The sequence below is a fragment of the Miscanthus floridulus genome, chromosome 11, assembly GCF_019320115.1.
Source record: "Miscanthus floridulus cultivar M001 chromosome 11, ASM1932011v1, whole genome shotgun sequence".
NCBI lineage: Eukaryota > Viridiplantae > Streptophyta > Magnoliopsida > Poales > Poaceae > Miscanthus > Miscanthus floridulus.
In genome coordinates this window covers 31,748,531-31,770,334 of record NC_089590.1, presented here as the reverse complement: position 1 = coordinate 31,770,334, position 21,804 = coordinate 31,748,531, and the positions used below count along the sequence as shown (strand labels likewise).

Below are 21,804 nucleotides of genomic sequence, written 5' to 3'. Positions count from 1 at the left end.
TGAGGTGTTTTCTAGGGTTTGTGTCTGATCTACTTGTGTGTGACATTACTACCTCTTCTAGCTGTCAATCTGTGATCTTCATACCGGCAAGAAGCTTAGTAATTTCTTTGATCTAAGTTTCCATACATAGTTTTTGAACTATGCTTTGAAGTTGTCTGCAGGTGCGGCAGTGCCGCTATTCTAGCCTAGCAGTACCGCGGGCTTAGAGCAACAGTGCTGCGGGTCGAATTTGACAATTGTACAAGTTTTGTTTTAACAGGCCAATTCACCCCCCTCTAGGCTAACTAGAGATCCCACAAGAGGTATTAGAGCAGGTTTACCTCATGTACTCTTCACCATGTGAGGTATGGAGCCCAGAGGAGGATCTAGTGGTGTGAAGCCCGTGGACATCGATTCGAAGGACGTGGGTGTAACACCCCGGGTGATTGTCACCAATTAAGCAATAGGTTTAAACTCAACCATGGCATGTTAAGTGGTGATAGAGATGTTAGGTCAAACATATGAAAATGAGCCACCACTTAAACTTGGACCATGCACCATTGCTTACATGCTGCCCTTTCTAAAAAGTATGCTTGAGTAATGTTGGATGTACTTGTTTCATGTGTCTCGCATCAACATCCATCTATATTGATCAATGGAAAAGTTTCATGAAGTTTGGAATCAAGAAGTCACATGAAATGACAAGTTATGTCCTTGCTAGAATTGCCTTATTAAGTGAATGGAATTATAGGTCATCAACCAAACCTTGATACCTTGCCCAAATGACTCTAATTGAACTCTACAACAAAAGTCGTGAAGGGTTCGTGTTGTGCAGAGATCAAGAAAATTCATCAATCGGTCTAAAACTCAAATTTAAGCTTTAACGTGATGCTACTTTGACCTATGTTGACCAATTGCTTATAGTGCTTGCATGGAGTTACACCTTAAATAAAAGTTAAAGTTTAAGTTGAATAGAACCAAATTTGTTTGATGCTCAAGAGCTAATTCAGTGCCTAGCTAGGTCAAATGGAGCTCACAAGAATCAACAAACTACTATTTTTGGAACCCTGAAATTTGGCTAAGTGTAGATGATGAACTTCTAGTTTTCAGTTTCAATGTACCCATATTTGGCGAATTTTAGTTTGCAAACCATTTCAAATTTGGGAAAAACTCCTTTAAGGAAAGTTAGAGTACTCTTATAGCTCTACACAACGGTGTAATCGGTGGAACAAATAATCGATCGGTTTAGGAGATATGATGGGAGGAAAATGGAATTTCAACTTGTATTTTTGCGGTGGTATTAGAATTTTGAATCAGTTGAACAGCTAAATGGCCGACCGACCACAGGCGCGCGATGCCGCGTGGCGTTCTAGCTCGCCCCGCGCTCGCCACCTCACCCTCGCTTGCTCCCATGACCGCCACCTCACCCACGCTCGACGTTTCAGAGAGCCCTGTCCCTGCGCTCTCCCTTCTACTCCTCCCTCTCGCTCCATCCCTATCTCAGGTCGCCATGGCCAACGAGCCTTGTCCCGCTGCCGCTCCCTTCCCAATCCTCCTCCGCCCTACCAGCCGCCAAAGCAAAGCTCCTCCGCTGTTTTCTCTTGTCCCTCGGCCTCCCTATGCCCGGCTCTGCGCTCATTGCCGCCACTACCGTGTCCACCGTCACTACCGTCTGGACGCCGATGCTTGTGGACTAGGCACCACAGGACACCATTGGCCGGGCTAAAGCCTCCTACAGCCGCGCCTAGCAGCGGGAAAGCCGCGAGCGCCTTCCCAGCAAGGCGCCGGAAAGCACCGCCGCTGGAGCAACAGTCGTAGCAGTCGCTTGTCTCCATGGCCAGGCCACTATGGGCCACCTCGGGCCGAGCGAAGCAGCCCTACGTGTGAGCGCTAGCCCCATGGTGCTCCCCCACCATTTCCCCATCATTTCCTCACCACCAGGATGCCATCCCTCGGGCCAAAATCACGAATCCCGGCCTCCTCTGTTCTCAACTGCGAGCAGGGACCAAGAGCAACAATTTGATCAATAGCAGGGGGTTAAGTGCGAAATATGTGACTCATTTGAATAGTGCTCCTGAGGACCTCTTCGCTGTAGTTTAATTAATGTTTTCTGCAGGGACCCCAATGCAAATTTACATTCCTTTTCTTTTGATTTTTACAGATTTGAATGATGAACTTTGAAAATTTGTATTAATTAGTAGAAAAATCCTAAAATAACAAATGGGGACTTTTTGGAATCCTTGTGAAATTGTCTATGTAGTAGATCTATAATATTACATGTTTAAATATTTTGTTGTAAAAATAGATCTATGCAGTTAGGTTCTTAATACTAGTTATGTCTTGTCTTTTTCATAACTAAAGTTGTGTTGCTCAAATAAATGTGAAATGTTTATGGAGTGTTACTCTGTTGATGTTTGATGTCTGGTAAAAATTTCAGGAGTTTAGGCTTGATAGTTAAGAGTTATAAAAATAACAAATTCCCTGTGTTGCTTTGCTCCTATTCTAAATAGTCCTGCATGTTTGAATTAATTGGCTTAGTTAAGTTATGAATCATGACTTTATGATAATACATGAGTTGTAGTACTTTTATTAAGCTTTTCAAAAAGTTATGGTTCATGTTTGTTGGAGGTCTAGAACTCCAGTTATGCTTCTCTAAAGTTCCTATCAGTTTTCTGTACCACTGCTGTTGGGCTGCATTTACAGTTTTGCTTGTGCAATTATTTTCGTGGTGTAAATGATGTTTGCTATGGTTGTAGTGAATACAAAAGTTGTATAAAATTTCATAATATTTCTTGTGTTCAAATTGTAAGACCGTAGGCCTTATGGTTTAGGAGTTACAGACTTTTAAGTCTTCTGTCAGGTTTTGATTGTATTCAGAGTAGATCTAAAAGATGCTAGTGTTTGATCTAGTTAGGATTTGAATCACACCTAGATGATAATAAGAAAGTTGTAGATAACTCACTTAAACATCTTGTGTTAAATTTTCCTGGCATTTGGCCAAATATTTTGTGAGTTATGCCTGTTTAAAGTTGGGTTTCAGAAATGGCTGCTCTCTATCAATTGTGGACCAGTTTCTATAAATGGGTATATATGACTTAGTTAACTTGAGAATCATGCTAAGATGATTAAAGATGAATTGTAGAAAATTTCATAAGATTTTCAGAATGTCTTGTTGCATGGCTATTGGATTTGTATAACTCTAGTTATGATCCAAACATGAAGCTGTTGTTTCTAGTCCAGAAATAGACATATGCTAGTTGTGTTTGTTTACTCCATGTGTTGCTAAGTGTGGCTTATGCCCTTGTTGATGGTCAAGTTATGATACTTGTGACCTTGTTAAACTTGTGTCATGCTTGATGTGCTTGCTCTCTATAGTTAGTGGTGTGATGTTAGTTAAATAGCTATTGGTGTCTATGTCTTGCATAATCTTGTGTTTGTCTTGAATGCTTATGTGATGCATCTTGTGTTACCATTCATCACATTCATACACATGCATCTTGCATCTCATTTAGGTACACTAGATGAACCACGTGAAGGATGTGATGTGGAGCTGAACTCAAAGATTGGGTTTGGTGGATCTATCTTGAAGATGGAAGGACTAAGCAAGTGCTAGGACCGGAGATGTCACCAAGTCGATGCAAGCTAACTGAACTGACTTGTGTTGGATCCTAGGCAAGCCCCGAAGCATTCTAAGTCTCCCAGTATTTTACAAAATATTACTTAAGTTTTTATGATTGATGCATTATGTTATAAGAGTTGAATAGAACCACTTGATGCATATAAATTCCTTGTCCAGAGATATACACCTTTATCCCTATGTAGGTCTCGGATCGAATATATGCTTAGCCATGCTTAGACCGGTAGAAGTTGGGTGATTTCCTGTCACCTATGAGATATAGGTGGATACCAAAGCATGGTTGGCTATATTTGCTATCGTGGAATATAACCATGGGGTAAAAGGAAATCAAGGTCGGGCGGAGTCTATGTGTGGGTTGACTCATGTGATTCCATCTGTGCCGATTAAGGACCGTACCATTGTTGGTGCTTCTAACAAGATTGAACGCATGCCTATCACTTAGCTAGCTGGATAACTCATTCTGACTGCGAAGCCGAGTAGCTCAACTCAGGTTGGGCCCTGTTCTATTGTGCGCTCCTTGCGGGGGCGATCAGACTGAGCCCAAGGGCAGGCTAGGCCTGAACGTCCTAGCATTTGGTGTCCCCGATTGTGCGGCATGGTACAAACCCGCGAAATGTGGACCTGAGTTGTACCAAAGGTGACCTAAGGTGACCATTGATCGGGTCTGCTTGGGTTTGTGTTAGGAATAAATTCTCAGCTGGTTGAAATCGATTCAAATCACCATCTCTCCTGGATAGTGAGAAACTTGGCTAGTCCCAACATCATAGTAACTGTGTTATAGAACATGATGGTTTGAATGAATATGGAATTACAATACCTACTATAGTTACTATTGTATGCTCTAAAATGATATACCACATGTTTGGCATAGGATAGTTGCTAATCTAGAGATGGATAGTTATAATTAACTTGATGACAGAATTATAATTGTATAATTGAGTTAATCACTTTTTATGCAAAATGTTGTCAAGCTACCTCCACTTATAAAGCCTTGCATACTCCTTGGAGTCAAATTTTATTTCTGGTTTATGACGGGTAAGTCTAGCTGAGTACATTCAAGTACTCAGGGTTTATCCCACCATGTTGTAGGTGAAGTTCTTGGCCTGCTGAAGATGATGGCTAACTGCCAGTGGGCTCGGTGACTCTATGTTATATCTCATCTATATGTTTTTACCTAAGGACGTCACTTATGCTAGTAATGTATTTGAAACTTATATTAATGTAATCATTTGAAAGCTATGTTGTTTTCACTAATCGATTTTGAAACCTAAACTTATACTATTATTTATAAACCTATTTGTAATATTATTCTTCGCTGCAACTCTACGTATGCAATGTGTATTTGCTTAATCACACAATCTTGGTTGTGATGTTGATTTACCGAGGTCCTGCGTGACACTCGGTGGACTACTGGGTGTATATAAGTGAAAGTATGCGTGTGTCAACGTGTTAGCAGGGACAACCGTACTTGATCTTGTATAAATTGGGTGGTTCTGTTATAGCTGGTATCAGAGCAAGATTAAGCATAATACTGTTAGGTACATAGTTTTAAAAGCCAAGTTTTGGTTTTAAAAAGTCTATTTTAACTAAAACTTCAGCTATAGGCAAATTTGTCAAAACTTATTTGCAAAACTATGCTAGCAACATCCGCCTTTATGCCCAGTTAAGGACTATTAGGTCGCTATCTAAGTACTAACTGTGGGGGTTTACTTCTTGCAATTTTTACTTTCGTCGTCCATACGGCGTGCTATTGTATGGATGCCGTTCACTTGAATGGTAATGTATGGATCAATTGCCTCTACGCCCAGGTAAGTGTGAGTTGTGAGAGCATGACCATCCAACTATCGGTCTAGGGGAGAGTTAGCTATGGTTACTGGAATTTTTACATGTTACACACATGTATATATGAAGGTACTTAATTGTGGGTATATCTGTTAGGTAGCTATGGATACCGAAGTATATATATCTGGGGATGTATATATGGAGAGTATCTTAGTTTACCACTTTCATTGTGTGCTTATTTATCTCTTGTGGGGATGGGCTGCAATGAATTTGCCTGCAGGTATACTAACCACGAATGTGTAGATTGAATGTAGCTGACGACTAGCTATATGTCGAGAGAGTACGTGTTATGCCACTGACATAGAACATGATTGCCACCTTAGGCTGGCAATTTTGTGAGGACAAATAGGACGAGCATGCATCATGATTGTGCTTGTGCATAAATATGCTTCCCTCACTTTGCTCTAATACTAAGTAACTTGTGGTCCATGTGTGGTTACTATCTTCCCTGTGTGAAGCTAGATTAAATGCCTTGTTCCATGCCGCTTAAATAGCTGTGCTTGAAGATAGTGTGTGATTAGCTTCGCCTTATATGTTTGCTTCCAAAGGAAATAAATGATAACAATACTTTACCACCATGTTTTGCATGATATGTGTAGCAATGTTGTTGTAGGTGACTACTTGTTAGGTGTGAGCTTTGTGCTTAGTAATAGTTGCTTAAGCTAATTAGATTGAGTATTTTGAAAGCCTTGCTTAAGACCATGATGTAGGTGTGGATGCTCGTAATCTAGGTAGTGCCATAGCTGTCACTCCTTTTGTCCTCGGAAATCATATGAGTGTTGAAGAGCGCTATCCTAGAACAACGTCCAAGTTTTGGTAATCTCATGGTTGTCGTCTCCAATTAAGTTCTCTCTTAGGAGCCTGAGCCTATTCACATGGTTGCTAGCCCTTGAATATTGCGCTACGAGGACCTTTATCCATGCCTTTTGCTTGACCTTTAGCCCAAGCTTAGTTCCCTTGAATATTGCATGTGTCATGGTTGTCTCACTCCTATGGGGGTGTACTCTACTCAAAAATCTTTGTCGAGCCTTATTGCTCTTTCCTCTACTGATGAGCTGGTGCAACGATAATCGCTATCTACCCTAGCTTTGGAACCTTTTCCTCATAGATCATGTCATTGTTTTATCAACTGAATCCTTAGTCAGTGCCTTGGCTCTGTCCCTTGAATCTTGTTTGTTTTGTCTCCAACCCTTTCAAGTCTCTGGATGTTTATCAGTCTTGATCTCATGTTGCTGCTAGGGAAGACCAAATCTCATGTTAATCTTTACCTAGTAATCACTTTGGTGAACACAAGGTGTATATGGAAATTAGGCAAGATGCCCCTGCTCAGTTGTCTTCGGCAATTAGGCTATGTTCTCTTGCGCTGTGTTTTGATCTTGAGATCGCCTCCTTGTTGACTCCTAACCTTGTGACTACCTTTGTTTGCTGTCCCTCCTTCACATAGTGCTTGCTCCTATGCGACCCAATTTATGCCATTTGAGATTTCTTATGGGTTGTATGTTCAGTAATGGTGCCACGATTAGTGATCTACGGTGCCGCAACGAAACTGAGAGCCTCCTGTGGGTGCACACACAAGGTTGTGCTACTCGGCACGCGCTGGTATCGAGGTTTCTAGTCATGATCCATTGCAGAACTGCACCAATGTGTTATTTTCACATGAGCTCCTCCTTGGTTACCTCTCCTTATCGTGTCAGAAGATCGGTATGTGTTGACACCGTTTTTTGCACGTGTCAAAATAATCGGAGTGGACCAATCGGCAAGGGGAAAGTTATTGAATACTTTGATAGCCAATGAAAGCCAGTTTGTAAAAATGGTTGCCGATAGTTGGTGATGATCGATGGAAAGGTTGATTTGGACTCGGGCGTTGCCGATGAGGTTGGAGGAGTTGTTGTCGATGCCGATGAAAGGAGGCTTGAAGACTACTGCCGATGAGACAGGGAGTATGCCGATGAAGGAAGACTTGACGACTACTGCCGATGAAACAGGGAGTATGCCGATGAAGGAAGACTTAAAGACTACTGCCGATGAAACAGGGAGTATGCCGATGAAGGAAGACTTGAAGACTACTGCCGATGAAGCAGGGAATATGCCGATGGGAAGGAGGACAGTGAGATTTCCATCGTAATTGAGGCGGACAGGGAAATAGATAGGAGTTGATTTCCTTTTCTATATTTGTTAGGTTATGATTCGTGTAAGAGTCACGTGTTTCCTTAGATATGGGATTGGTGTCCTAGTTGTGTTTGGTTGTGTCTCTTTAGATCAGGGTATAAATATGGAGTAAGGGGCAATGTAATAGACAATATCAATCAATATCAAAACCAACTTTTTACTCCTATTTGCATCTACTTACTTTTCGGCGACTTCGTCAATTTGCATATTTTTCCTTTTTACGAGTTCTCATTGATTCGGCGAGCTGCATCGCTTCAGTGCGACCTTCGGCGATTCTCGAGTTCCGTGTGAGCACCTCTTGGCCGTGACTTCCGGGCGTATCGCTGTTGTCAGGACCAAAGTGTTCGTGTCTTCATCCTTGTCGATTAGCAGGTCAAATCGACTGGCACGCTTTGGATATCGATTCGGGTATTAGCCCTTTGTGTTTGCAGATCACTTTTGCATCAACACATCTTTTGGCACGCCCGGTGGGACAAATCAATCAATATGTTCAACTCCGAGATCGATCCAGGGAACATTATCGCAGTATCAGAAGAAGATCTCAAGGAAGAACAGAGGCAGGCTATGGAAAAGGCTGTAGAAGAATACAAGCAGCTTTGTCTGAGATCGTTTAGCTTGAACAAGAGTGGACAAGTCATCCAGAAGCAAGATTTGCCGTTGCCTCGGCAGGTTACCTTTGACTCCAATCCTGGTAAACTTCAAGAGATGGTTAATTCTGCAGTAAATCATGCTTTGATTAATCATTCCAATGTGCTGTCCAATACTGTTCATAATGCTGTGGTTCGAACTCTCAAAGAAGGACAAGCGGCACCACATTACGTTGGGCCTGCCTATCATCAACCAGAGCCGGCATCTGTCAAAACTCCATCGGCTCCTTCGGCCGTTGTGGGTACAGAAGCTACTTCCCCTCCAGTATTGGCAGGTTCACCTAATATTCAATCTACACCGATACAATCAGATCAGGTACTACCAGGAGGGCGAATTCAGCTTAATACAGATCTATCGGCATCAGCCATGTCAGGCCCTGTGTCTCAGAATAACCAGATTCCTACTAATTGGTGGGGATATGGCATGCCTCCAGAGTCATCTGCTTTCAATCCTAGATTACCTCAAGTATTTGATGCAGCAGGAAGAGCGCCTATATCATCGGCCGTTTCGCCGATGGCTCAAGTGCCTCAATATGCCGCGACTACTTCTGTACAACCAACTCCAGGAGGTTTCCAGATGCCTATGATTCAAACATTCAATTCAAGTCCATCGGCGAGCGTACTGCCGATGCAGCAGAAAGCCCCTGCTTTGAGTCAAACTGGGGTTCAGTTCATGCCTCAAACCAGTTATAATTATCCAACAATATCAGCAAATTACCAGCCATCGGTAGGTTTTGTACCGATGAGTTCTAATAATGATTGGTCAGGACAGTTACCTGTTCAACATACAGTTCAGCGAAATCAGCAGGTTGCAGGGATTCAACAAGGTCATATACAAGCTGGTTTCCAGAATCAAGCATCGGCAGCCCAGCCGATGAATCCTTTCCAACAGGTCAATGGACCACAAGTAACGGCAAATATGCCGATTGCTGGAGATCGTGGGCCACAAAGATATGTGGAGGGATGTCAGCAGGCACCTCCTGTAGAAATTCAACCAGTTCGTCAGCAGGAGGCTGATGCTTTTTGGGCTGATAAGATAGCAGAGATTATGAAGGATCAGTTTGGGATAAAGCCCAAGGTCAATACTTATTCTTATCGGACTCCATACCCTCCTGCATACGATTTAATTCCTCTCCCAAATCGGTACAAGGTACCAGATTTCACTAAATTCTCTGGGCAAGATGATACATCAACAATGGAACATGTCAATCGCTTCATTATTCAATGTGGAGAGGCAGCTAACAGAGATGAATTAAGAGTTCGATTATTTTCATCATCTTTGTCTGGATCAGCATTTACATGGTTCATTTCATTACCACCAAATTCTATTATTACTTGGGTTGATCTAGAAAAACAATTCCATAAGTATTTCTTTGCTGGAATCCATGAAAAGAAGCTTACCGATTTAGTAAAATTGAGACAGCGTAATGACGAATCGGTAGAGAACTTTGTACAAAGGCTACGAGATGTAAAAAATAAGTGCTACAGCCTGGTGCTGGATGATCGGCAGCTTGCCGATTTAGCTTTCCAGGGGTTATTGCCACATCTTAAGGACAGATATGCTTCTCAGGAATTTGAAAGCCTCAGTCATCTTGTGCAAAGGATCTCTGATCAAGATACTAGGGTTTTTGAACCTAAAAAGAACTGGAGTAAAAAGGTATCATTTGTTGAAGAAGTAGGAGATTCTGACTCTGATGAAGAACCAGTTATCGGCTTAGCTGAGTGGGTTAAGAATAAAAAGCCGATATCATGTCCCTTTGGTCAAAAAGAGCCAGAAAAGTTTACCTTTGATATCACCAAGGCCGATAAAATATTTGATCTTCTGCTTCAAGAGGGCCAAATTAAGCTGTCACCTAATCACGTGATCCCATCGGCAGAAGAGTTGAAGAAGATTTTGTACTGCAAATGGCACAATGCAACTTCACACAGTACAAATGAGTGCAAGGTATTCAGGCAACAGTTACAATCGGCTATTGAATCTGGGAGAATTAAGTTTGGTACTTCCAAGACCCAGAAGCCGATGAAAATTGATCAACACCCTTTTCCAGCAAATATGTTGGATGCCAAAGGAAAGACCAAGGTATTGACGTCAGAGGCTGCTGAGAAAAACGCGTCAGTAGACCCCCAACATCGGATAACTACCGATGATGCAAAAAGTAAGGGTTTGCTAGGAGAAAGCAGTAGTTCCAAAAAACCTCCTCGACCTGGCATTGTGATTACTCATCGAAGGCAGCAGGAGGGTTGGCATCAACGTAATGACCGATATCGGCAACAGCAAGAAATGAGACGTCAGGAAGAGTGGAATCGACATAAAGATCATTGGAGATGTCCGTTCTTCATCCATTGCTGGGAAGAAGGTATTAAATTGCCAACTGTTGAAAATTGCCCTGAGTGTAATGGTTATTACGGAGTCAATCGTTCAGAAAGGAGGTTTCAACATGGTAATCAGGGTTTGTCTATCAACGAGCCGATCAGAGGCAGAGCATCAGTGCCTGATCGGCTGGGGGGCAGACTTAGTGTACATGAGAGGCTTGGTAAACGCACTGGATATTTTCCAAGGAATCAAGAGGAACTTGAGGAGATGGCAAACGCAAGAGTTCCCGATGAGGAAATATTCTACAGGGACCCTAATATACGTCGTGTAGAACCAACTAGGACTTGTTATCAGCCGGTTTGGAGAACCAAGTTTCCTCGATGGTGCCCAGAGGGTTTGACAAAGACGCAGAGAAGGAGGATGCAACGTGAGCGTCAGGAGGATTTATACCAGGAGGAAAATTCCTCCAATAAAAGGCCTGGTCATCAGCAGTGGCAGGTGAAACACAAAAATAAGGGTCCATCGGCAGATGTTAATATGGTATTCATGCTTGCCGATGGAGTTTCTGGCACTATCTGATGATGAGGAAGAAGTTGTTCTCTCTGATCAAGTAGCTCAGCTAACACTAGATCCAATGATGGCTGTTTTTGAGAAACCTACCGATGACGAGAGACAGCATCTTAAGGCTTTATTTGTAAAGGGCAGAGTTGATGGGCAGCCTGTGTCTAAGGTACTTATTGATGGAGGGGCTGCGATTAATATTATGCCTTACGTGATGTATCGGAAACTTGGTAAGGGGAGATCAAGACTTGACCAAAACCGATATGATGTTGAAAGATTTTGAAGGCAATGTGTCACCGGCTAAAGGGGCGGTGTGCGTTGAATTGACCATCGGCAGCAAAACCTTGCCAACGACGTTCTTTGTTATCAATGGCAGGGGTGCATATAATCTACTTCTAGGGAGGGATTGGATTCATGCTAATTGTTGTGTTCCTTCTACAATGCATCAATGCCTCGTACAGTGGATTGGGGATAAGATTGAGGTTGTCCCTGGTGATTCTTCTTATATCATTGCATCGGCAGAATCAGACACTTACGAGCGAACTAAATGCATATCAGGAGAAGCTTGGGAAAAAGAGTTCCTTAGAGTTGCTGATTATGAAATTCCACCGATCCAAGCAGTCGGTTCTGAAGAGGGGTTTTAATGGATAGGTTTGCCGATGATGGAAAATTAGGTCAAGGGTTCACATCGGCAGATGATTTAGTAGAAGTAGATATCGGTGATGGTAATAGGTCAAGACCTACTTTTATTAGTGCTAAGTTAGATTCCAAGTGTAAGCAGCGAATAACAGATTTGTTAAAAGAATATAAAGATTGTTTTGCTTGGGATTATACTGAGATGCCTGGATTAGACCGATCGATAGTTGAACATCGGTTACCTATCAAATCTGGATTTCAGCCACATCAGCAGCCAGCGCGCCGATGTAACCCTAATGTACTTCCTGACATTAAGGCCGAAATAACTAAATTAATTGAAGCAAAGTTTATTCGGCAATGTCGATACGCAGAGTGGATCTCTAATGTGGTTCCTGTTTATAAGAAAAATGGAAAACTTCGTGTTTGTATTGATTTTAGGAATCTCAACAAAGCCACACCGATGGATGGCTATCCAATGCCGATTGCTGATTTATTGATTGATGCTGCGGCTGGACATCAAATTATTAGCTTCATGGATGGTAATGCAGGTTACAATCAAATATTCATGGCTGAGGAGGATATTCCCAAGACTGCTTTCAGATGTCCAGGACATGTGGGGTTGTTCGAGTGGATAGTCATGACGTTTGGTTTGAAAAATGCCGGTGCTACTTATCAAAGGGCTATGAACTTTATTTTTCATGAATACATCGGCACATTAGTGGAGATCTACATTGATGATGTAGTGATTAAGTCTGGAGATATCACAGCACATTTAGCCGATCTGCGAAAGATACTGGAGTGCACAAGGAGGCATGGATTGAAGATGAATCCTAATAAATGTGCATTCGGTGTATCGGCAGGACAATTCTTGGGTTTTATGGTGCATCAACGGGGCATTGAAATCAGTGGGAAGTCTATTGATGCAATTAACAAGGTGATTGCTCCTGCCAATAAGACTGAATTGCAATCTTTGATCGGTAAGATTAATTTCATTAGAAGATTCATATCTAATCTGTCGGGTAAGATCAAGGCTTTCAGCCCACTACTTAAATTAAAAGCTGATCAGGAATTTGTATGGGGAGTTGAACAGCAATTAGCCCTTGATGAAATTAAGAAATATTTATCAAATCCTCCAGTGCTAGTTCCACCTCAACATGGGAAGCCTTTCAGGTTGTATTTGTCAGCTGATGATACAGTTATCGGTTCAGCTCTTATTCAAGAATTTGAAGGGAAGGAGCGTGTTGTTTATTATTTGAGCAGAAGATTAGTGGATGCTGAGACGAGGTATTCGGCTATCGAGAAATTGTGTCTGTGCTTATACTTTTCTTGTGTCAAATTAAGGCATTATTTGTTATCTGCCGAGTGTATGGTCATATGCAAAGACGATGTGGTCAAGTATATGCTGTCGATGCCGATATTAAGTGGTAGAATCGGCAAATGGATTTTAGCATTATCAGAATTTGAGCTACGCTACAAATCAACTAAGGCAGTTAAAGGGCAAGTGATGGCTGATTTTGTCACTCAGCATTGTAATACGGTGGATTCTTTGGGGATTGCTCCCTGGACACTTTTCTTCGATGGGTCCACATGTGGTGAAGGAGCAGGTATCGGCATTGTGTTAATTTCACCTCAAGGAAAGAAGTATGAGTTTTCATTGCCGATTGTTGCTACAGCGACAAATAATCAAGCTGAATACCAAGCCTTGATAAAGGGGTTAGAATTGTTGAAGGAGATACGTGCCGATGTTGTTGAAATCTTTGGCGATTCTGTGCTAGTTATAAATCAATTAGATGGAATTTATGAATGCCGAAGTGAAGCTTTGATTCCGTATTATGAAAGATGTTTGCAATTGTTGAAAGGATTTAGAGATTTTCGTCTTGAACATATCTCTCGATTGCATAATGAGGAAGCTAATCGACTAGCTCAGCATGCTTCAGGGTATCAGCCTATTCAGGAAGTGCTAACATCGGCAGTTGATACCGATGACTGGAGGAAAGAGATTGTCGATTATTTAAAGGATCCATGTAGAAAGGTCGAGAGACGTATAAGGTTCCAAGCTACCAAATATGTGCTCCTCGATGATGAATTATATTATCGAACTATAGATGGAGTTTTACTCAGATGTGTTAGCAATGATGAATCGAAAAGCTTGATGGGTGAAATTCATGAAGGAGTATGTGGGGCACATCAATCGGCTTTCAAGATGAAATGGATGATCAGAAGGAATGGGTACTATTGGCCGACTATTCTTGAAGATTGTTTTAAATATTTTAAGGGATGCCAGGGGTGTCAAAAGTTTGGTAATATTCAAAGAGCGCCTGCATCGGCTATGAATCCTATAATCAAACCATGGCCATTCCGGGGATGGGCTATTGATCTCATTGGTCAGATCTATCCGCCATCGAGTAAAGGACATAAATTTATTCTGGTTGCTACTGATTATTTCACAAAGTGGGTTGAGGCAATTCCTTTAAAGAAGGTGACATCGGTCAATATGATTGATTTTGTGAAAGAGCATATTGTTTACCGATTTGGTATTCCTCAGACTATCACTACCGATCAGGGTACTATGTTTACATCAGGAGAATTTGATGAGTTTGCTGTAGGTATGGGAATTAAAATTTTAAATTCTTCTCCATATTATGCTCAAGCTAATGGTCAAGCTGAGGCTTCTAACAAAGGGATCATCAAACTCATTAAGCGCAAAATTGAAGAAAATCCTAGGAGGTGGCATACAGTATTAAATGAAGCCTTGTGGTCATATCGGATGTCATGCCATGGTGCAACCAAAGTAACGCCTTATCAGTTAGTATATGGACACGATGCAGTGTTGCCTTGGGAAATTAAGGTTGGCTCTAGACGAATACGTTCTCAAAATCAGCTGACAGCCGATGAGTATAATACTCTTATGAAAGATGAGTTGGAAGATGTGGCGGGTCATCGGTTAAGGGCTTTAGTTAGTATTGAAGAAAATAAGAAAAGAGTAGCTAGATGGTATGACAAGAAGGTGAAAGTAAAAGAGTTTGCCGATGGAGATCTGGTCTGGAAATTGATTTTACCGATTGGGACTAAAAGTTCAAAGTTTGGAAAGTGGTCTCCTAATTGGGAAGGTCCATATCGGATAAATCAGTCTATTCCTGGTAATGCATATATTTTAGAAACCCTCGAAGGGGTTGTGTTTCCCAGAGCGTTAAATGGAAAATATTTAAAGAAATATTACCCTAGTATCTGGACAGATGCATAAAAGTATAAGTGCCGATAACAGTACTATCGGCTAAGAATTATGCAAGGGTATCAATGTCTCATAAAGTGCCGATACAATAAATAAGATTACACGTTCAGCAAGGATTGGATAGCTAATATCGCACGCAGGCGAATCTGGTCGGCTTCTTCCATTTCTTTGATATCGTCATCGGCAGCACCCTCCACAGGCTTGAGTTTCTTCTTCATGGCTAAAGCTTTGCGAGCTTGGATATCTCTTTCTTGCTGAAGGGCTTTGACGGCATTGGGTAGCTGGCTTTCTTCTTGTTGAGCATGAGTTAAGGCTGCATCAATTTCTTTCAATTCAGCCAATAGAGCTGCCTTCCTTGCCGATAGATCCAAGATTTTCTGCTTAAGTGCAGCACCCGAAGTCTGCAAGTTGACGATGCCCTTGTGCTTCTCATCAGCGATTTGTTTCAGTTGTAGCATCTCTCCTTTAAGTTGAGCTTGAGCTGCTCTATCGGCAATGCGCTGAGCAGCCCGTTGATATTGCAGTTGACGGCTTTCTAAGTGAGCTGCTGGGAAGAGTATTTCTTCAACATCGGCAGGGACCTGGCCACGAATTGTTTTGAAGATTGCCTTTGCGGGGTCCGAGTCATCTACCAGTTGGGCGGTACTTTGCTGTAGCAAGTTCAGGAGGGTTTCCAACTTGGATTTAGTTTCTGCCGATATTGTTCCCAGTGCAAGGGAAGAACTTGTTTCCTCTCCATCGTCGTCAGAAATGTCAATGGCAAAGGAAAATAGGCTGTTCGGGGAATCTTGTTCCTGAAAGAAAGACAAGGAGATCAATCAGGGGTAAGTATGAGTATTGTAAAATCAGATAGGTTGATCGGTTTACCTGTTTCAAGGCAATTTCCTGTGCTTGACTGGAGGAAGCAACCTGGAGTATGTCGTGTGGATCGGCTGAGCTTGCCGATGGGATATCCTCTGTGACTTCATCGGTGGTAGGCTCTTGAGGTATGATGACCGATGACATTGGGGCAGATGTAGGGATCGGCATAGACCTTTGTCGTTTTGGCTGTGCTTCAGTATCTGTTGAAGCTTTGCGCTTTGCTTGGACATCGGCAACGATCGGCTGGGGGGCATCGACACTTGTTGGTTGTGAAGCTTGGGCATCTGGTACGTTTGCCGATGTACCCAATTGTTGCTGTAAAACAAGTGTGAGATATGATATTTAACAGATAAAATGTAAAGTCAAGAAGCTACCTCTGAAGGAGTGGTGCTTGATATTGGCGGAATTGCCAATGATGATCCAGTAGCAGCTCTTACCCCCTGATGATTAAGGTTAATATAGTTTGTGATTGGCATAAGTGAAAATAAACAAGGTTGTTACCTTAAAGGCTTTGACCAAGGTTGTAGCAGTGGCCGATGGAGTAGCCCTGGATATAGCCAATTTGGACTTAGAAGTGATGGTCTTGGTACGAATCTTCTGGTGGGTCAAAGCGGCTAAGGTGGGAGCGTTGTAGCCGATCGGCGATGTTGGGGAAATAGGCCGGAGGTTGAAGGGTTTCCCACTTTTGCTCACCGATGGTGCTGGGTGGTTAACCTGTTACAAGGGAGTCAGTTATTGATAAATGAAAGGAAAAGCAGAAGGGAGTTCAAAGAAACTTACCGCGTCGTCAGGGATGGCATATTCAGAATCGATCATGTGCCGATATGTGTGAGCAGAAGTCGCGAACAGTTGCTCTTTCCACTCGCGCCACCATTGCTTGTATGACTCGGTGATGAAAGATATTGGTGTCCAGGTGGATATATCAACATCTGTGGTATCGGCATCAGGAGAAAGTTGTACTACCTTGTTCCAGTCTGTTCCGCAGGTGATTGTTTCCCTAGGTTTGATCACATCGGCAAAGCAGAGTTTGATTGGCAGTTGCCCAAAAGCCAATTGGCGGGATACTGCCGATGGGTTGTAAAATTCATATGTAATGTTGGTGTTTTCCCCGCTGCCGAATGTGTTTACTGGAATTGCCCTGGGAGTGATGATAGCCATCATGAGCTCATTATCTTGATTCAGAGTGTCATCGGCAAAGTTGAAAAGAAGGGGGAATCTGTTTTCTTCGTCGATATAAGGCACCCAGGCCCTATGATCACGAGAAAGACCATTATAGAAGCTTTGAAAGAATCTGCCGATTTGGTCTTCGTTGGCTTCTGTTCCAGGAAGGACAATTATGGCTTCACCAAAATTGAGGGGTGAGCGTGTTGCCGATTCATCATCCCCGAGCACATAATCTTCGGCAATTTCTCATGGGAATTGTTGAGCAAAAAAGTCCCATTGCAAACGTTTGTGCATATGGGCATTCAGCCACATGTTGATGAACCACCACGGGCCTCCCAGGTTGCCGATGGGTTCGCCAAGCAGAAGTTTCTGAGACACTTGGTGAAGAAGATGATAAGTGGAGCTCAGAAGGTATCGGCCAAGAGGAAACCTTACGCCATTAGCCAGAAGTTCAGCTGCAGGGAGGAAGGCGTTGGTTGGTCCTACTGATCGACCACAGAAGATAAATTTTTCTAACCACATATTCAGGAATGTGGCATGTTCCCTCTGGCTAGGTGTCCCGGTTTTCTGGTATTCTTGAATATATCCTGTCCAACCGCCGATGTTACGGGTATTCACTCTATATTCAGGCTTTCTACCATAGATGGAGCCTTCATCGGCAGTTGAGATGTCCAAGCCAGTAAGCATGTGGACATCGGCAAGGGTAGGGGTAGCTGGGCCATGTCCAAACATAAAAGTATTGGTCGTATCTGACCAGAAATAAGCAGCTGCAATTATCATTGATTCATTTTTCTGCATATCGGCAATAGAGAGCCTGATACATTGGTCTAACTTTCGTTCTGCCCAGTATACTTGCATCGATCTATTAACCCTCAAATACCAATCTTTCCACCCTTTGGTGGTTTTGGGCCAAGATCGGAATGTGTCTTTCCACAAGTTCAGAGAGAAATTTTGGGCTCTAAAGGGGATTCTGTTAACCTCTGCGTTGATCAGATCGGTTGGATCTGGGTTGCCCATTGGTCCAAGGCATTGGACGTGTGGCTGATCGGTTGGGATAATTAATTTGTTGCGCAGTTCCTAAGGTTATGGAATCCAGAAGACAGAAGAAAGGAAAAATCACCAACTGAATAAATTTGCAAAAAGATCAAAGTAAAAGGTAGTGGAAGTGGAGCGAACCGCGGGGACGTCGAAGTTGATGGCCATTGTCTTGAGGAAGGTGGAGATACGAGCCGAGAACTTGAAGTTAGCGCCGGAGAAGGGTTCTTGTTGGTTGAGGTCGCGCGGTTGTTCGTCGGAGTCGCCGCCGGAGAGAGAGAATGCCAAGGATTGGAGGCTGAAGATAGAGAATGAGGGTTCCGGAGAAATCTATTTATAAGCCGGCCAGAATAAGGGTATTTTGGACTTATCTCTATGACGCGCGCATATAGGTCAAGGCGGTGCAGGGGGATATGGTAACTATTCGCGCGATAATCAGGGGATTGTACAGATGAGTTGATAACAAGTAATCATGACTTGGAAGGGATATTGATACATGATATTTTAATTCTTAAAATGGCAGCATTATCATGTTAAGATCTTGCCGATGGGTTGTTGTTTTGGTATCTCAATCAAGGCAAGAATGGTTGGCGATTGTGCGATATTTACTGAAGTGCGTGGATCAAGATTAGATTTGATTGGATTTGATAACAAATCAAGTTTTGGCTTGGGGAATGAGTTACGGGAATTGGGCAAAGGCAAGCGTTATCTGGAGTAAATTTCGGAGCATTAATGGTTTTATACTCCGAAATTGGGGGGCATGTGTTGACACCATTTTTTGCACGTGTCAAAATAATCGGAGTGGACCAATCGGCAAGGGGAAAGTTATTGAATACTTTGATAGCCAATGAAAGCCAGTTTGTAAAAATGGTTGCCGATAGTTGGTGATGATCGATGGAAAGGTTGATTTGGACTCGGGCGTTGCCGATGAGGTTGGAGGAGTTGTTGTCGATGCCGATGAAAGGAGGCTTGAAGACTACTGCCGATGAGACAGGGAGTATGCCGATGAAGGAAGACTTGACGACTACTGCCGATGAAACAGGGAGTATGCCGATGAAGGAAGACTTAAAGACTACTGCCGATGAAACAGGGAGTATGCCGATGAAGGAAGACTTGAAGACTACTGCTGATGAAGCAGGGAATATGCCGATGGGAAGGAGGACAGTGAGATTTCCATCGTAATTGAGGCGGACAGGGAAATAGATAGGAGTTGATTTCCTTTTCTATATTTGTTAGGTTATGATTCGTGTAAGAGTCACGTGTTTCCTTAGATATGGGATTGGTGTCCTAGTTGTGTTTGGTTGTGTCTCTTTAGATCAGGGTATAAATATGGAGTAAGGGGCAATGTAATAGACAATATCAATCAATATCAAAACCAACTTTTTACTCCTATTTGCATCTACTTACTTTTCGGCGACTTCGTCAATTTGCATATTTTTCCTTTTTACGAGTTCTCATTGATTCGGCGAGCTGCATCGCTTCAGTGCGACCTTCGGCGATTCTCGAGTTCCGTGTGAGCACCTCTTGGCCGTGACTTCCGGGCGTATCGCTGTTATCAGGACCAAAGTGTTCGTGTCTTCATCCTTGTCGATTAGCAGGTCAAATCGACTGGCACGCTTTGGATATCGATTCGGGTATTAGCCCTTTGTGTTTGCAGATCACTTTTGCATCAACAGTATGTTGAACCAGATGCAATAGGACTCCCTTCTGAAGTCATCCAAAGGATAAACTTTGAAGAACAGGTCACTGACATGAACCTAACAGACTGCAAGAGGTAGTATACAAGTGACTCTACTTGACGGTCCCTGTAATGACATTGGTCATCTAATGAGCAACTTATGTCATTTCTGTTGGATCAGAAATGCACACAACACTTAAGTTGGACAAGTTATCAGTCGGATGATAAACGAACCAAGATATTATGTCCTATAATCGATCACCTGGTGCTTATGGGCTTTCTATCTTAGCCTTGATCTTTAGGTGCAATAATATCAATCGACCTTCTTCGGTGTGACCCCTTTCTACTGACTTCACTGGCGACCATTTGTTTATACTTCGACCACAATTCTTATTGTCAAGAGTGAAGATTTGGAACCTTTTTAGTGTTGAGAGACAACTAATTAGTTACCAGTAGGAAAGTTAGTCTCCAGTCAGGTAATGACTCTTTGGTAACTATGAAGGCCAGATCTCACAGAACAATGCTAAGCAAAGAAACAGCAAGGACATTCAGCAATGCAAGATGTTGTATCAGCTAAGTGAAGAACTAGAGAAAGCATGTGCCTAGTTTCGATCAGCATCATTGTGCCTCTAGGTACCACAAATGGATTTGTTCAAGGTTCTATTGGACCAAGTGCCAGAGAATATTCAGAAATAGTTCCTTCTCTATGTAGGAATGCCCTACAGGTGGAATAATGCTTTGTGCCCTGTGAAAACAGCCCACAAGTCCAATGCTTGTGCATAGTCAAGTTGGTGTCCAGAACGATGGTTGAAGTGTTACCAGAGAAGCATGTGAGGAAAACTCTAGCCTCCATCCTCAGCTAGGGAAAGGCTGCTGCTGCTATGAGGAAGGTTAGAGAGTGCAAAACACACACCTCAACGTGTGAAGCAAAGAAAAGGGAGAACATGAAATCTATCCAGATTTTGTGGCACTAAACCGGTTATCTTCAAGCCGGCGATTAGTGACTCAAACAAAGTTGGATTGACCCCAAACTTGGTGATCTCATTCTTTGCTTAGGACCCTTCAATGTCCTAAGTTGGTTTGAGTATTGGTTGAGTAAAACATCGGATTTGAGAGATATCTTGTTGGCTCGGTTTGCTGTCATTTCAGAACAGAGCAGTTTTGATAGATGAATTGTTTGGATTGTCAAACGGTGTCCGGTTGAGTTGAATTTTGGTGAGTAGTTAGAAGACCCATGGATCTACATGCCCACCAAAATTTGTGCATATTGGAGCACTAGTTTGTGAGATATGAATAGAAAATAAAAGGGTACAGAATCTGCAATTTCACTGTGACTGCGATCATCATTTGCATTAGACGGTTGTGTTTGTCATTCATGCCAAGAAATTACAACTTGTAGGTGTATTGCTGTTAGACAACCCTCCATACCCTTGAGAAGACTAATTGCACCCCTATGTGCCTTGCTTTTGCCCTCTTAGATCAGCAATGCGTGAGCAGTCAAGGTGTTCTAGAAGCCAAATTGTGCCCTTGCAATTCGAAAGTAATTGGAAAGGTGTCAAACCATAGATTTTTGGATTATGGTTTTTGAGATATTGATTGGCCTCAGAATGGAAGCCTCGACATCAAATATAGTTTAAGAAGGCTGGTTTTGCTACGATGCAAGTCAACCCAACTTGCTGTGCAACTGCACCACGAAGGCAAATTGTACTCAACCTGCTTGGTAGTGAACTAGTCCCTAGTTTTGTGATTACTTGCAACTTGTGTTGTCCTCCAAGCCTCGCTAACATCCTTCTACGTCAATGGTTCTCCAATGCTAACATGCCTTTGGTACCTTATATGTATTTTTACCCAAGAGGTTGCATCAGATTCAACCCAGATCACTATTGCAACTTGGATCCAAAGGCTCCCTAAGGAATGATCATCGAGAACGTTGAGCCAACAGAGTCAGCTATTACGTTTACCACTCACTCAGCAGACTCAGACCATACAATATTGTTATCAGAGAAAGAGCGCTGCACACATGGAACATTATGTAGCTTTCCATCAGTT

General features: G+C 42.6%; 1 protein-coding gene across 1 annotated transcript; it reads right to left on the bottom strand.

Annotated features, from left to right (window-relative positions):
• Positions 1 to 15,026: 15,026 nt before the first annotated feature.
• On the bottom strand, positions 15,027 to 16,179 carry LOC136494565 (uncharacterized). Its single transcript, XM_066490716.1, has 2 exons — positions 15,885 to 16,179; positions 15,027 to 15,811 (listed from the first exon to the last, which is right to left on the bottom strand). The coding sequence occupies exons 1-2, from the start codon at positions 16,044 to 16,046 to the stop codon at positions 15,116 to 15,118; spliced, it is 858 nt and encodes a 285-aa protein (XP_066346813.1). The 5' UTR covers positions 16,047 to 16,179; the 3' UTR covers positions 15,027 to 15,115.
• Positions 16,180 to 21,804: the final 5,625 nt, after the last annotated feature.

Excerpts from the sequence above, each read along its gene's own strand:
- LOC136494565 (XM_066490716.1), bottom strand. The coding sequence starts at position 16,046 with ATGCCGATCCCTACATCTGCCCCAATGTCATCGGTCATCATACCTCAA. Across the intron at positions 15,812-15,884 it reads AGGAAATTGCCTTGAAACAG|GAACAAGATTCCCCGAACAG; the intron begins GTAAACCGATCA and ends TCTTTCTTTCAG.